The sequence below is a fragment of the Rhincodon typus genome, chromosome 4 (genome assembly GCF_021869965.1).
Source record: "Rhincodon typus isolate 14 chromosome 4, sRhiTyp1.1, whole genome shotgun sequence".
Taxonomy (NCBI): domain Eukaryota; kingdom Metazoa; phylum Chordata; class Chondrichthyes; order Orectolobiformes; family Rhincodontidae; genus Rhincodon; species Rhincodon typus.
The window spans coordinates 101,420,896-101,437,360 of NC_063335.1; the positions used below are offsets into that span (position 1 = coordinate 101,420,896).

Genomic DNA, 16,465 nt, shown 5'->3' on the forward strand with positions numbered 1-16,465 from the left:
TCTTCACCCAGAGGATTGTTAATCTATGGAATTCCTTGCCCAGTGAAGTAGTTGATGCTACTTCAGTAAACGTTTTTATAAAAAAGGTAGATTTTTTTTGAATAATAAAGGAATTAAGGGATACGGTGAGAACGCGGGTAAGTGGATCTGAGTCCACGAAAAGATCAGCCATGATCTTATTGAATGGCGGAGCAGGCTCGAAGGGCCGGACGGCCTACTCCTGCTCCTGGTTCTTATGTTCTTATGTAAGTACAGGAAATATTTATATGTCAGATCTTTAAAATTACACCCTGTATGGGATCAAATTCAAAAGTATGAGCATTCATAAGTCAGAACCCTACATATATTTCACGACCAGGGATTTTCACTTCTGAGTGGAAAGTTATTTTCAATATCCTTTAGAAATTGGTCATTTAACAACAAAAGCACCATCAGTACAAGATTTGACATGGCTCCATAAGCTCTTGGCAGAATCTAAGCTGAGGTCAATTGTGTTGAAATAAGAAGTTTGTTTCATGCCATAAATAGAATGGAAAGCTGTGACTATATTAGTTCAGTGGAAATGTTTTCTATTGCTATCAACATTGAAGAGCTTTCAGATTCCAAGTGTCAACAAACTTCAAATGAACAACAAAGAGGCAGCATCTAAACAGCATACCCCACTCAAGTCAACTGAAGCATCAGCAACTGAATTGAATCAGATTTCAATGCAGCAGAGTGAACAATTAGCTATGTCAAATCCAAGTCAGACATTAGATGCTAAAGTGACTTGGAAAAGTCAAATCCAAGTAGAGTATTTGACATCCCTATCTTTCAAGGAATAATCCTCAACAATAATCACAGACACTGCATCAAGACAAAAGAAATTTTCAGTTTATAACATTGAGGAAGTAAGCAAATTGTTTTTCCTGACTCTTAAATCACTGAGAACAAATGAAAATGTCAAAACTGATGAACAAATTGAACTAAAAAGTCTACCTACTTCAGCACAGATGTATTGAAATATGGGAGAACAAAATTCCACCAATACAGATTGGAGATACAATTCCGTGGAACATACCACCAAGAAGAGACAAGCAATATCTAAAGATTCAAGATACTGCAGCAATAAAAAAAAATTACCTGCTATAGCAGGGATAATGTCTTTTGCAAAAGAATTAGAAGAAATTAAAGCTTCTCCAGTTCAGCAGAGCACCTCAGACTTTTAAAAAGACAGTGAAAGACAATTACCTCCCACAATAAAATTATCCCTTCTTCCAAGTCTGCAAAGAATATGCTTAGAGATAAAAGTGAAACCTCCAGATCATCTGAATTTGTAAAGTCAAAGACTGGGAAGAGGTGAGGTTCTGTCGAATATAAATGTCTAATAATTACAATAGTCAGAAAAAGAAAGCTTGTAGGAGATGGGTCTAGAAGAGTTATTATTTGTTAAGCATAATAAGCACCATCCAATGTGGTGATATCAGGTGATTAGGTGGGACAGAAAAGTAGGCTCTTGGAGGGCCGAGCCCAAGATAAGGTCCTCCCATCACTCGTACTGGTGCAGAGCTGATTCTTCTAATCTGTAAAAGCTGTAGAGATGCGATAAAGTTCATCTTGTTTACTTTACAAGACTCCTCCCATTCGTGGCTATCTTTGCACATAAGCCTTTCTAGTTACAGCCAAAATCTAACATACCAGCTGTGCTTTCTACTACTTAACTAATTCAAAAAGGTCAATAATTTTCCTTCAATTCCAAATGTTTTAAGTTCAGCAAATGGCCTCTTTTCTGGAACTTTACTGAAGCTTATATACATTGTATTCAGAAGGTATTCTCCACTTTAGATACTTTATCAAAACATTATCTGTTAGACAGAAACTACCCAATTCAAATCCATATTGCTTCTCCCCAATCATCTCAAACTTATCTGTCACCCTGTCCTTAATTATACATTCTAATAATTTCCCCACAATGAATTATAGACTATTAGGTCTACAATTGCCCAATTTTTCTATCTCTCAATCTTCTTGAATGAGTCATATTTGTAATTTCCTAGTCTAAATGGATAATTCCTAATTCAAGAGAGCCTTGCAAGTTGATAGCTGAAGAATCAGTAATTTCTTTATGCATTTCTTGAAAAACTCTTGAATAGAAACTACCAGGTATTCTGGGAATCTACCAATCTTGCATGTTGTTATCACTGTTTCGTTGATTATGTTAACTTTTCTGGGTTATGTTCCTCAAGTTATGAATAGTTTCTGTGGAGTGTCAGGTATTCTATTCCTCAAAAGTAAAAAGTGACACGAAGCAATAACTCAACAAGTCTGTCACATCATTAATTTAAGTTAAAATATGAACCCAAAGTTTGTTTAAAGAGCTATCATTATATTCTACCAGTTTTCTTTCCTGCTATAACATTATAAAACCTTTAATCTTGATATCAGTCCAGATATATTTTATATTTTCTCGTGGTTCTTACTTTTTCCCCTTCCATTTCTCTTTCATAGAAGTGAGGCATGTTATTGAAGATTTTCATTGTGCACTCATTGTGCACACAAATGCAAAATTGCCAGATTTCAAGTGTTCACAGCAATTTATACAATAGATGAAAAGAGCTCCCAAGTGATTTTGATTGACTGAGGCATTGTGGCAGAGAAAGTAAAAGGTAGTATACGCTCCACTTACCTCTGGGTAATTCAAAAAGGCTTGAACATATTCTTTTGTTCGCAAAGAATGGGTTTTGCACAATGAATTGCATTGTAAAATGTATTTTGCTTTTAGTAAGCAATAAATTGCCATGTTACAAGCTTGACTGATCATTTTAAATTGGTTTTTAGCATTGTTATTACCACATTCAGGGGTTTTCAGCAAGTGCTGCTCAACTGCAGGAACAGATCTAACAGTAGACATACTATTTTGGTTATTGCAAGCAAGGGTTGGTTGAGTATGATCTGTACACTGTCTTTTTCAAACAACTAAAGGTAAACACTATTTAATTTGATCAGCAGACCTTCGGAACATGTGGTCAACATGCCTGGCATTGTACCAGCATGGAAAATCATACATGACATTGCCAACTGTGTGGTAAGTACTGCTAGATGTGATTCTATAATTGTACAACATGTGTGGAACAACCCAAGTGTGCTAATATTTTCACCAATGATCACTTTTAGATTAACATATGAAAATGTAATGTACCTCATTTATGGTTGCCAGAAGAAATATACATTAACAGACAATGACTCAATCTTGGCAATTAAGAGGAATAAATTCAAGTCTTTCTCCATTTTTGATTTATCAAGAGACTTGGGGAGCCCAAAATTCCACACTGCATTCTCCAGGGCAACACCTCAGCCAATCAGAATGGGCTTGCCAACCAACTAACATTCTTTCTTCCTTTGGTATGAATTGGTGTGATCATTTGTTATTTAGCATTCTTACATTTGACTTGATGGGTACATGATGCAAAGCATCAACAAATGATTTCTCTGTTCAGAAATATTCACGTTCTGTTACCTTTTCTTTGAATATCAATCCCAGTCCTCCAGATCAACATTATTCTTTTCCCTTTTGTTTTCCTGTTCTTTCATTTAGTTGTATGTTATTGCTTATTTCTTTTGCCTATCAGAGTGTATAAGCTTATTACTTAGAGAAAAGAGTGTGACCATTCAGCCAAGGCTGGCAACCAGTATATTGAGCCTGTTAGTATGATAACTGAACTTTAATATCTGCATTCACTTAAGGAAAACAATACTATCGATGTACATCTAGTATCCATATGATATTGGTACCGAGAATAATGTTTACACTACAGGCCCATGACTTTTCAGAAGGATAAGAGTATTGCAAATAAACTAAGGATTTTACGTAGTTTAATAAAACTGAAGTAAGATATAAAACTATTTTACATATTAGAATTTTATTTTATTTCTAATATCTGTCTGAGTAAAATTTGTTTAAATAATGACTTATATTAATGGTTTTGCAATCACACTTCATGTGGATGTGCCTGGGGTAAAAGGAATACTGAGGTCTAAAGAATGTTTTGTAATTTATTTCAGCTTAAAAGTGAAAGGAATACAAGGTTCTCATCAACTAAAGTAAATATTTAAATTGCATTCACATTTCAAAGTGTTTGTGCCAAGAATTGGAGGAAATGTAACCGAGTTGCCAAATTCCCATAATAGTCTTTAGGAGTCACTTGACAATTTAGCACTCCCATTCATTGCATATTGCTATTTGGATTTGGAAGAAGAGAATTTGCAATTGCTACTTGCACAAATTTGAATGCGGCCCCAATTCAGAATTTGGTCTTCCCTCAATACCAGTCAGTAAATGCATAAAATCATGAGAATGAGGGGCTGTTAAGATTTGGGTAGCACTGGCTGGACTAGATGCTTGCATCAAGCCAATTTCCCCCGTAAACAAGCTGTTCGGTCTTTGCATAGATCAGGAGAGCATGAAATACTCTTGACTTTGATAACATCTCATTCAAATGAATGTCAGAGGTGGAAAAGGGAGACAGCAAAGCCATGGACATTATCTTGAACAATTAATAGAATGGAAAAATGGCATCTTGATGCACTTATTGAGCTGGAAGGATGAAAGAGGCAGTTGTACACATTTCTTTCTCAAATAAAAAACTGTCATGGAAACTTGATCAGATTATAGAGGTGCAGAAAGATAACTTATGATGAAGCATGATCACTATTCAATTTGAATACGAGAATTTTGTTTTCTTTCCTCATTTCATTTATGTGCAGAAAATATTTTAGGATAGCATTGGAATGTTTGTTTCTCCTGTGATTTGTGTTCATGTGGTATAGCAATCTGGTGAGAAAACCCCGATCAATTGACAAAATTTTACTTCACATTAAAATTTCAAGAGCACATTATTTTTCCATCTTTTGTTACTAAAATCTCCCAGTTCTGAAATCAAGTCTTTCCCCACAAAATAGAGCATAAAATGTTTGCTAGGTAAACATCATCTAAAGAAAGATCTGAAATTACTGTGAGAATAGAAAAAAAAACATTCAAAATTCTCCAGTCCATTTTGATGGAATTATGATATTTTTTTAACCAGGTTACAATGTTTGTTACAATAGCAGACAATTATGCACATACATCAAATAACATTATCACAGAGGGTGTCTTCAATTCAAAAGTCTCACCATCAAGATCCCACATTTCAAACAAATATCAAGGTGTTACGAATGATTTTGGCTAAATAGGATTTTTAGGGCTTTCTGTTTTTTTTTTCAACTGATAAAAATTGAAGAATAAGCTTATTATGAGAGAATTGTCTTACAATTAGCTGCCTGTGTAGCAGAGTAAAATAATCTAAAGAGCTGAAAGTTTGCAGCTGAAGAGAATGGGGTAACTTTAGCAGACAGATTTGCAAGCAACCCCTATCACCTCTTTTTAACTTCACAATTATACATGTCATCATCACAGGAGAAATGTTGAAGTAGAACATGAGTAAAGAGATGGACATTTTTAGTCAAGATAGAAAACAGTTGATCTGTATTGCATTCCTAAATGATCTCTGGCTAGGTGTTTTGATAAGATAAACAATTAGTTTACTTAATCAAATACTTGTGGATATTTTGGAAGTTCGATCTAGCACAATCTTATACTAGGAATTTGAACTAATTTAGTATATGTCTCCTGATTTTGTAAGGGAGTTGGAATCCTGTACATAGCACAATCTTGCATAAATGTTGAATATAAGATTATGTCTACTTGCCTTAATTTAGCTTCACACTCCATAATAATCTATCTGGACAGTTGGAGGATGACGTGAGCCTTCATCATTTCAGCAAATTTACACCAAAATTCAATAAAAGGAGAAAATGTGACGAAACTCTATAAAACCCAAATCACAGAATATTCTGGAAATCTGTCCACTATTTTTATATATGGAATTCTACTCTTTTAAATGTTATTATCTGCAGCAAGCTTCCTGATAATCTTCCCGTCAATTCAGCTGAATTGTGAGCCATCTCATGAGATTTGTCTGTTTTTTAAATGGCCCTAACTAGAAGATTGCTTCTATTAATATGTTCTTCAAAAGGATCCCATCTTTTCTATTGCAGTTTTTTTTCTCTTCTTTCCCTGGCCATCATCCAGCCTGAATTGAGAGAAGCAAAACCCAATCTCTAACAAAGTTACTGTAAATGCAGTCCACTAAGGAGTTCATAAAAGCAGCTTTGAATGGTTCTTTCTCCACTCTGTCTTCCCTCTGTGGAAAATGTTTTTTTTAAATGAAAAGATATGAAGCAAATTTCTTTGCACATCAGATGAGGTTTTTAAATATATTTTTCAACTTGACAGACTTATCAGGAGCTAAGCATCTTGAAGGAAGCTACGAAAGCTCCACTGCATACAAATGACTTCTAAGGGTGGTTAGGTTAGGCAGCAAGATCGAAGTGTGATAGTATTCACAGGTCTGCAAAAGCTGGAAATTGCTGCAAGAAGTCCTATTTCTTTTTCCTGACAATTTTTTACAGCCAAATTTCTCCCATTGCCACTTCCTTTCCTTTTCTGTTGGCAATGATTTGTTATCAGGGATGACTCTACATTTTCCACCCTCCAGCAGATTGACAAGTGGCAGCTGTTCCCTGCTTGAATCTTAATGTTAAGTGCCATGAAATTATTTCATTAGACGCTGATCCTGTCTACATCCATTTCCAAGAGATACCTGTTGATTAAATCTACCCAACCTAGGCATGTGTAATTCTCTCAGCTAAATTCGGAATAATCCTCAAGTGATTGTCCTTTGTATGGATAAGCTTCCGATTGGGTTAACTCACTAAGCTTTTGGAATTTTCAATTTGTCTATAAGTAGCATGAAAAATCAAGGAAAAAAAGTATTTCACTTTGAAAGGAACACAATCCATGTTGACACCATTACTTAATTGCTGTGAAAGGTATGCGCAAAATTAAACTTTTTTATATCAAATCATTTGCAGGGATATTGATGGTATGAGTCAGCTTCATTCAACAATATTAAGCACATTTGAAACATCACACGAATCAGACAGCAGTATAACATACATTGTAATTACTACACACATCTATTGAACTTTGAGGCCATAAGAAAAGAAAGATGGAAACAGTAATATTCAGAAAAAAAAATCATGTATGGATTGAAATTCAGAGTGAGTGAAAGGATTAAGTCATGAGTGTGATGTAACATATGAGAACGAGCGTGACAAATCCCAACATAAAGACAGAAAATGTTAAAATGTGGTTGGTTCCATCCTTTGAGGTCAGATCTAGACAGTGGTCAGTGCAGACAAACCAAGTCAGAACTGAGAATACAGCCTAGTGGATCCACCCTCCAGGGGGTCTTTATTAGAATTTAGGAAGATTAGTAACATGCTTCTGAGGCCGTCTATTTGAAAATGGCAATTTTTCTAAGAATTTATCCTGGGTTGGCTTTAAGCCTGTTTCAGATGGGGAGCTGAGAAACAGAGAATGAAGATTGGAACTGCTGGATTTTAAATTTAAAATAATATGTTGTACCGTATTGAGTTGAATTAGATTGGATTGGGAGAACAGTTAGTGTTGGGCCTGATAGATTGTGCCAATGCATTGTTGCAAAACAGGAGAGCTTTAGTTTTGTCACAGGAGTGACAAGGAGGATGTGTGAAGGTGCACAAGTAGAAAGTAAAGGTTAGAAAGGAGAATAGAGGGAGAATCTAGGAGAACAGCTAAATCAAGAGGCCAAACTATACAGTGTTCATTTTCCTATAAAATAATTGAAACTTACTATTACAAGGCTGCTTATTGCATAATCTTCCTTCTTCTGAAACTCCTTCACAAACAAACCCTTCCTCTAACTGGGAATGGCAGGTCCTGCTTCGGGTCTGCAATCCACCCCCACACGATTTGGTACAGTCACCCCAAGACGACCAGGCATTCCAGCCACCTAGTCAAGAACCAGAGCAGTATGAGATACAGGACTTTATTGTTTTTTTTTAAATTTCCCGGCGCTGCTAAGCTACATTCACTAACTACAAACAAGCCTATAAGAATAAATGAATGCATCATGCAATCAAGGTTTACCAGCAGGACCAGGGAAGCACTCTGCTTCTAGGCCCCTTCTCTCTTTCCTTTCCTCCACTTATTAGTCTACAGTCAGTGGTTTTCCTGTCAAGAAGGAGGACTTGCTGTGATTGAGGCATAAACAGAAAAAGGATGCATTTGGAGCAATTTGGAGGTTTGTCAGTTTTCGATGGTTGTAATCAGATTTTGGCCTCAATACAAAGAGTTTTTATGCTGCAATCTCCAATTGTTCAAACGTCATTTGAGATAAATTACCCTCAGCTGCTGAATAGGAGTAGTTGAGCTCAATTGAGGATAACCAAAAGATAATGTAACGTCATACTTGAATGGACCACAAGGTTGGCAATGTGGAAAAAATCATTACACAAATAATGAAAAGATTGAAACAAGATCTAAAAAAGAAAATTAAATATGGAAATGCAAAAAGTATTTTTTAAAGTATAATATAAAGACAAAAATGATTTTTTTTGTGTACTGTCTTTGCAAGAAAAATGTGTTAACAGCACATGGATAGGATCAAATCACAAGATGAGCTATTATTTGCTTAGCCAATCATCAGTTATTGAGACAGTGCACAATAGCATTCATTCTTGCTTGCATATGTTAGATATGAACCATGTGTTTTTAATACATAAAAGCTTTGATCGGTTAACAATTGTGTAAACACACACACTAATTGAACAATGTAGGCCACTTTCATCACCATGCTTTGGTTTGTGTTTGAATAGTGCTTAAAATCAAGAAAATCCAAAGGCATCTACACAGCAAATTGCAGGGAGATTAGTGAAAGAGGAGAAAGTGTAGAGTGACCTTAAACCATAAAATTCATAAAATAAGCATTTAGGATTGTGCAGTCTGTCATTAAGAATTGGATTCTCTTTCAACAACTCCCAACTGCCGGTTACTTGCCACACAATTAGCATGGCATTTTTTTCTTGGTTGGCAACTTTGTAATGTCTTCAAAGATAAGGGTTTTTTAAAAATTTCATTTCAGTCAAATACTTTGCTGCAGAAGCATCAATAGTCAATATAAATTTAGGTGAAGTGCTTCTTAGTTGTGAATGAAAAAATGTTTTTGCCTCCAGAAAGAGAGCAGGAGGTAAAGAAGCAAATAAAGGGACAACAGGAGGCTTCAAGGCCAAGCTGAGAGAAAGGAGTATTAGAGAACAAAGGGTAAAGTGCATTCAAAAGAGAAGAGGAAAGGCTAGAATAAGAGTGAGAGCTGTGACAGAAAGAAGGACAAGCAAAGGATACATCTTTGTCACAAATAAAAGAGAGTTGGACAAGTGAAAGAGGGTGAGCAAGCAGAAGGTTCAGCTGATCGATAGATTAAGAGTGCAAAAAGGTCAAAGACCAAAATGGAATATGTTTTCAACAGCTGTAAAGGAGGGTGCAAGAGATAGCAAAACTTCAACAGGTTGAAAAGAAACAGCAAAGCAGAGAAAAAAAAACTGATATTTTTCTTATTCTTTATTCACAGGATGCAGGCACTGCTGGCAAGACCAACATTTGTTGCCCATCACAAATTTCTCTTGGAGGTTGTAGTAAGCCACTTTCTTCAACAGAACTGATTGAATTGATTGGTTATTTCAGGAGAAGACTAAGAATCAACCACAGTGTTTTGAGTCTGGATTCACAAAGATATCTCAACAGATTTCATTCTCTCAAGGGACATCAGTGAATTTGACAGGTTTTTACAATAATGTGGTGGCTTTGCTAAAATTGGCATTTTTAAATTCCAGATTTATTTATTTAATTAATATATCCCAGTCGCTATGGTGAGAATTGAACTCATAATTCTAGATCAATTATCTGAGGCCTCTAGATTATTTGCCCAATAACATAAAAAATAGGCTACACGATTAGTCAGTGAACGAGCTGCTAGCAAATGATAAGACACCAAGATCAGCAAAGAAATAACAAGCGAAATACAGGAACATCAAAGACTGGTCAGGGAAATCAAGGCTGTTATTAAGATTGATAGAAGAAGGAGGACAAACAGGCATGGGAAAATATTGCAATTGATAAGACAGACATGTCGAAAGCTCAGAGATTAAGAATTATCATTCAAATACAGACAATTAGGGAAAAAGCAAATTTTAAAGAACCCTAATAGAATTCTAACAGGGTTCTAATACTGATATTAATCATGCAACCATGCATATTTTTAAACATATATTCATAAAATGAAACCAGTTTGCCACAGATCACCAGCATTTGCTACTTTCCCAGCATCTCTGACTCAGTACTCAGACACTGTTCTGCAAATTAAATGCAATGTCAATATTCACTTATTTTGACAGAAAAATAGTGAATGGGTACATAAAGCTATAAATTAGAAATGCAAGTGAAGATAAGGCACCAGGGAATTAGTACAATGGTTGCAGTTCTAACAGTGATTGTCAACTCTTAAACTGTTAAGAATAAAAAAAAGGAGGTAACACAAATTTAGCGATAACAAGGTGTAGAGCTGGATGAACACAGCAGGCCAAGCAGCATCAGAGGAGCAGGAAGGCTGACGTTTCGGGCCTAGACCCTTCTTCAGTTCCTCTGATGTTGCTTGGCCTGCTGTGTTCATCCAGCTCTACACCCTGTTATCTCAGATTCTCCAGCATCTGCAGTTCCTACTATCTCTCTAACACAAATTTAGTGTTTATTTTCATAAATAGTTAAACAAACCTGGAACTATAAGCTGACAATTAGGTTAATCACAACAATGGGCTGAAATTTTAATATTTTGTCCCATCTTATTCTGCCTCACAACAAACCTCCTTTGGAATAAAATCAATATAAAGGTTTGGGTTTTGATATTAACAGTTGAAGTACACCTGTATTTATTGTTTAGGTTTTTTTTTTCATTCTGTTTATGATGGATCAACAGTGACCAAAGTTAAAATGAGTAATAGAAAATCGGCAAAGTTTTTTTCCACTAACTTCTACAGGAAAGATACTGGTCAAGATTTCCCAGCACTGGCTCTATCTATTGGCCAGAAACCAACTGCATCTCCTACAAAACTAATGAACCGTGCTTGCCTGCCCAAAACCAGACAAGAGGCAAGGAGTCATCCTGCAGTAATGATGAGATCGCATTGCCAAAATTATCAATAATTAATAACTATTAATTTCATCATTTAAAGACAGAGAAGTACATTGAAAATAAATGCATGGATTATATGTCAATCTTGCACATTCCATTTACCTTTGCAGAAATATTCAAAAGATTGGATTGGTAACTGTCCCAAGTTAAAATTAAAACACTGGCATGATCCTGATTCTTACAGAATTATGCAGAGAACTGCAATTGAACACCCACCCAGATGCAAATTGATGAATAAGATTGCATGCCTGTTTACGCCCATCAACTTTCTGCCCATTGGAATCAGCTAAACTAGATTAAACTTGTTCCTAAGATTCCACCATGTCTTTACATTTATTTGAATCTCCCTCAAAGCAGACCAATGTTGCTTTAATCCTATTGGTCTCATCAATCCAAAATAAAGACTCTCAACTGATAAAAATGGAGCTATAGCCAAACCATAGAGACCCCAATCCTTACCAGTCTAGGGCAGTAATGAAAATAAAATTGCACAGGAAACTGTTATCTACACAACCCATTTTTTTGGCAGCCGGAACACCTGTGAGGGGATCAATAATAATGTCAGCCCTCTGCATCTGACATTCTATGATCCTTGTTGCCATTTTATCTCCATCCATTTGTGATTATGCGCAGTTCTCCTTTGTAAAATTTGTGTTCAACAGAGGTAGGGAAGTGGCTATTCTGAGTGGATGTGTAAGACATCCTTATCTAAATTGATGGAATGATGGTTGCAGTTTTGGCACACAGTTCATTTGGTTACTTGTGTGTTTTGAGCCTGAACGGCTTTCGATATTTCATCTCTTTGCAGCTACAAGTGTTGAATAAACATTCTGTGCTGTTGATGAGGAGGGGTTAAAATTGTTTCAGAGATGGTGAGATAACGAGGTGTAGAGTTGGATGAACACAGCAGGCAAGCAGCATCAGAGGAGCAGGAAGGCTGACGTTTCAGGCCGAGACCCTTCTTCAGAAATGGGGGAGGGGAAGGGGGTTCTGAAATAAATAGGGAGAGAGGGGGAGGCGGATAGAAGACGGATAGAGGAGAAGATAGGTGGAGAGGAAACAGACAGGTCAAAGAGGCGGGGTTGGACCCAGTAAAGGTGAGTGTAGGTGGGGAGGTAGGGAGGAGATAGGTCAGTCCAGGGAGGACGGACTGGTCAAGGGGGCGGGATGAGGTTCGTAGGTAGGAGATGGGGGTGGGGCTTGAGGTGGGAGGAGGGGATAGGTGGGAGGAAGGACAGGTTAGGAAGGCGGGGACGAGCTGGGCTGGTTTTGGGATGCGGTAGGGGGAGGGGAGATTTTGAAGCTTGTGAAGTCCACATTGATACCATTGGGCTGCAGTGTTCCCAAGGTTCCCAGGATTCTGTGCTGTTGCTTTCCAATCCTGAAGATTCCAACTCTGCCTTCTGAGGTACTATTGCAGCCCTATCAAAATCACTCGCTCACCAAAATTTCCAGTAGTAGATCAGTGAGCTACCTATAAGGAGGATTGGCTGTTCAGCAAATTTTTTTCAAACGAGGTTCAGCCATAGCAATGTTTGTCCACTGTCACACATTCAACTGCCCTACCCCATCAGATAGTCATTCAATTCAGGTAAATGTTGGACTCCAGAATTTACCGTGTTGGCTCAGGTCAGAGTTGAGTTAGGGCACATTGCTACCTGTTCGGGTCTTCAGACGGGCATCATGCTCTGTGCTGTACATCGTTACATCTCTTAGTGCAGTGAAGTTCATTTAAATATTCACTAAAATCTATCTCAACAAAGCAACTCACTGGGATGATGGTGGAGGATGTTAAATTTGATATCAGTGGTCATTGACTTAAGAGTTCAAAAGTCAGTTTGGCTTTGCTCATCCTATCCTTACTGAGTGAGCCCTACTAGAAGTTGGAAATGCATGGGATTTTATTCAGTGATGGAACTGTACTTAGCTGCAAGCTCTGTTTGGTATAATAGTTCCTGAATCCTCAGAGTCTACAATTACACAGCAAGCACAATACTTTGAGTCAGATGCTGGCGCAGAAAGATAATTTCTTTTCAGTGCCAGAGCTTGACTTGGTGCCGAGAGGAGAGGAGACAGAACTGTGAAGGACACAATGAGCACTGGTTATGGGAAGGGACAAAATTTTAATCTGTTTCTTTCTTTCAGTTAAACATCGAATGATTTGCTGCGCAATCCCAACATTGACAGAACGTGTTTTTAAAAATTTCAAACATTCAATGATACATTTTTCTTTCTTTTAAAGAGAGGCACAGCTGAGCTGTTGCTTAGAAACAGAAAAAATGCCTTGACATCTGAAGGAGGCAATGCTGCCAGATAATCGGGGGATAATGTCATTCACACTATCAGCAAACCCGCAGACTGAATTTTATACATCATATCATTCTTGAATACTTTGCTAGATTTTAATTCATTACACATAAAAATCATCTTGCAACTGATCACCATGCCAGCAAATTAATGCAAACAACATCCCATTCAGTGAAAGCACTGAGGGGCATTTTCCGTAATGATGAACGCAACAGGTGAAATTTTGGTACAACATTGTTCTGAATGGTTGCAGTATAAACTGAAAATCTAGTGGAACCAAGCAGGATAGTTTGATTGTGATAACAAGAGTTATAGGTAAGGAGCTGGAAAGCTGTTGCGGAATATCTAAAATAAAATGCCTGAATGCATTTGCAACAATTGCAAGCTCACCCCATAGGTTGTGAGCACCCCCTGCTGTCTGGACTAGGCCTTACATTAATCAAATAGTGATGAATTGTAATTGTCTGCAATTCTGCAACTCATAAACATTCTTCCTGGCCATGGATTTCTTGGATGTTGATTTTAATTGGAGTAAATCTGTCATTGTCATATGCAATTGAAATTCCACTATTAACCATGAAACATGGTAGGCTGGAAGTAAATACACTGCAACTACAATGCCAAAACAGGCTTCTCAGCCCATTTCTGAAGAAGGGTCTAGGCCTGAAACGTCAGCTTTCCTGCTCCTCTGATGCTGTTTGGCCTGCTGTGTTCATCCAGCTCTACACCTCAGCCCATTGGTTGATATTGGTGTTTGTACCCCATTCAAACCTTCTCTTTTCTATGTTCAGCCAATTCTGTTAGCATATCTGATTCTTCTCTCACTTGCATTTTTATTAAGTTCTTTCAAGGATGTGAATGTACATAGCAAAGCCAACATTTACTGCCCATTCTGAATGTCCTCAAACAAGTGCTGGTGAGCCATCTTTTGGACTACTGTAGTCCACTGGTGTAAATACATCCAAAGCAATGTTAAAGAGAGAGTTTCTGCACTTTGAATCAATTACAGTTAAGAATTAGGGATGTAGTTCCATGTCCCGATGGTGTGTGAACATAAGGAGAGTTTGCAATTGCAGGTAGTACTATGTGCCTCCTGTAGTAAATCAGGTATAAACAGTAGAAAGTACAGGTTTTATTGAACATAACTACAGGAAAGAAAGAGCCAACCTGGATTCTATGTGCTCACATCCTCACTCCATCTCATTCTCATCTCATCACTTCAAGGCTCCTTTCACACATGAAACAGTAGCCATTCTGACAATAAATGTACGAGTAATCCTTTACTCCACCTCTTTTCCATCCAGTTGGTAGAGGACACCATTTATCAGCTGCTATTGAAGGAGACGTGGTGAGTTATTGCAGTACATCTTGGACCGCTATGGAGCTATGCAGCTATGGAGGGAGTAAACGTTACAGAGTGGGGAACACAGTGCCAGTCATGCAAACTGCCCATTATAGGATATTGTTGGAGCTACTCTCGTTCAATTAAGTAAGACGTATTGCATTAATCTTGACTTCTGCCTTGTAGATGATGGACAAGTTTTGGGGAGTCAGAAGGTAAAATATCTGCTGCAGAATTCCGACCTCTGACTTCATTTCTAGCTGCATTATTTATATACTATTCCAATTAAATTGCTGGTCACTCATTAACCCCGCATCTTTTCATGTCCCTTCTTAAAATCTAAGTACATACATACAGCAGTTTCTATTTATCCACAGCAAATCTTACTTCCTTAAAGAATTCCAATACATTGTGTTGTAATAGTGGTTATGTGGATTCTCAAATTTTAACTTCCATCATCTGATTAGTCATAGAATCAAAGAGGTATACAGCATGAAAATAGAACCTTTGGTCCACTCATGCATGCTGACCACATATCCTATATAAATCTACTTATATTTGCCCTCATTTGGCCCATATCCCTCTAAACCCTTCCTTTTCCTATACCCATCCACATGACTTGTAATCGTACCAAGCTCCACCACTTCCTCTGGTAGCTAATTCCACATATACACCACCTTTGGCATGAAAATGTTGCCCCTTAGGTCCCTTTTATATCTTTCCCCTCTCACTTTAAACCTGTGCCCTCTAGGTTTGGAATCCACTACCCTGAGGATAAGACTTTGCCTATATACACAATCTGTGCTCCTCATGATTTTATAAACCTCTATAAGGTCGCTCCTCAGCCTCTGATGCTTCATGGAAAGTAACCCCAGCCTATTCAGCCTCTCCCTACAGCTCAAACCCTCCAACCCTGGCAACATCCTCATAAATCTTTTCTGAACCCTTTCTAGTTTCACAACATATTTTCTATAGCAGGGAGACCAGAATTGCATGCAGTATCCCAATAGTGGCCGAACCAATGCCCTGTGCATCCGCAACATGCCTTCCCAACTCCATGCACTGACCAATAAAGACAAGCATGTCAAACACCTTCTTCACTATCCTATCTACCTGCAACTCCACTTTCTAGAAACTATGAACCTGCACTCCATGGTCTCTGTGTTCAGCAACACTCACCAAGACCTTACCGTTAAGTGTATAAGTCCTGCTCTGATTTGCCTTTCCAAAATGCAGCACCTCGCATTTATCTAAATTAAACTCTGTCTGCCACTCCTCGGTCCATTGGCCCATTTAATCAAAATCCCATTGAACTCTGAGGTAACCTTCTTCGCTGTCCACTACACCTACTGTTTTAGTGTCATTTGCAAACTTACTAACCATACCTCCCATATTCACACCCAAATCATTTATATGAATGACAAAAAGCAGTAGATCCAGCACTGATCCTTGTAGCACACCACTGGTTACAGGCCTCCAGTCTGAAAAACAATCTTTCACTACCATTCTCTGTCTTCTACCTTTGAGCCAGTTCTGTATCTATATAAGGTGCAGGGCTGGATGAACACAGCAGGCCAAGCAGCATCATAGGAGCAGAGAGGCTGACGTTTCGGGCCTAGACCCTTCATCAGAAAAGCTGATGAAGGGTCTAGGCCCGAAACGTCAGCCT

The 16,465-nt window shown here is 37.7% G+C and overlaps 1 protein-coding gene across 1 annotated transcript in view; it reads right to left on the reverse strand.

Moving 5' to 3' along the window:
- adgrb1a (adhesion G protein-coupled receptor B1a) overlaps nucleotides 1-16,465 on the reverse strand; it is a 618,149-nt gene that overhangs the window by 447,087 nt on the left and 154,597 nt on the right. The window contains exon 2 of the mRNA XM_048596183.1: nucleotides 7,755-7,913. Within this exon, the coding sequence (XP_048452140.1) occupies nucleotides 7,755-7,913 (159 nt within the window). The remainder of the gene's footprint in view (nucleotides 1-7,754; nucleotides 7,914-16,465) is intronic.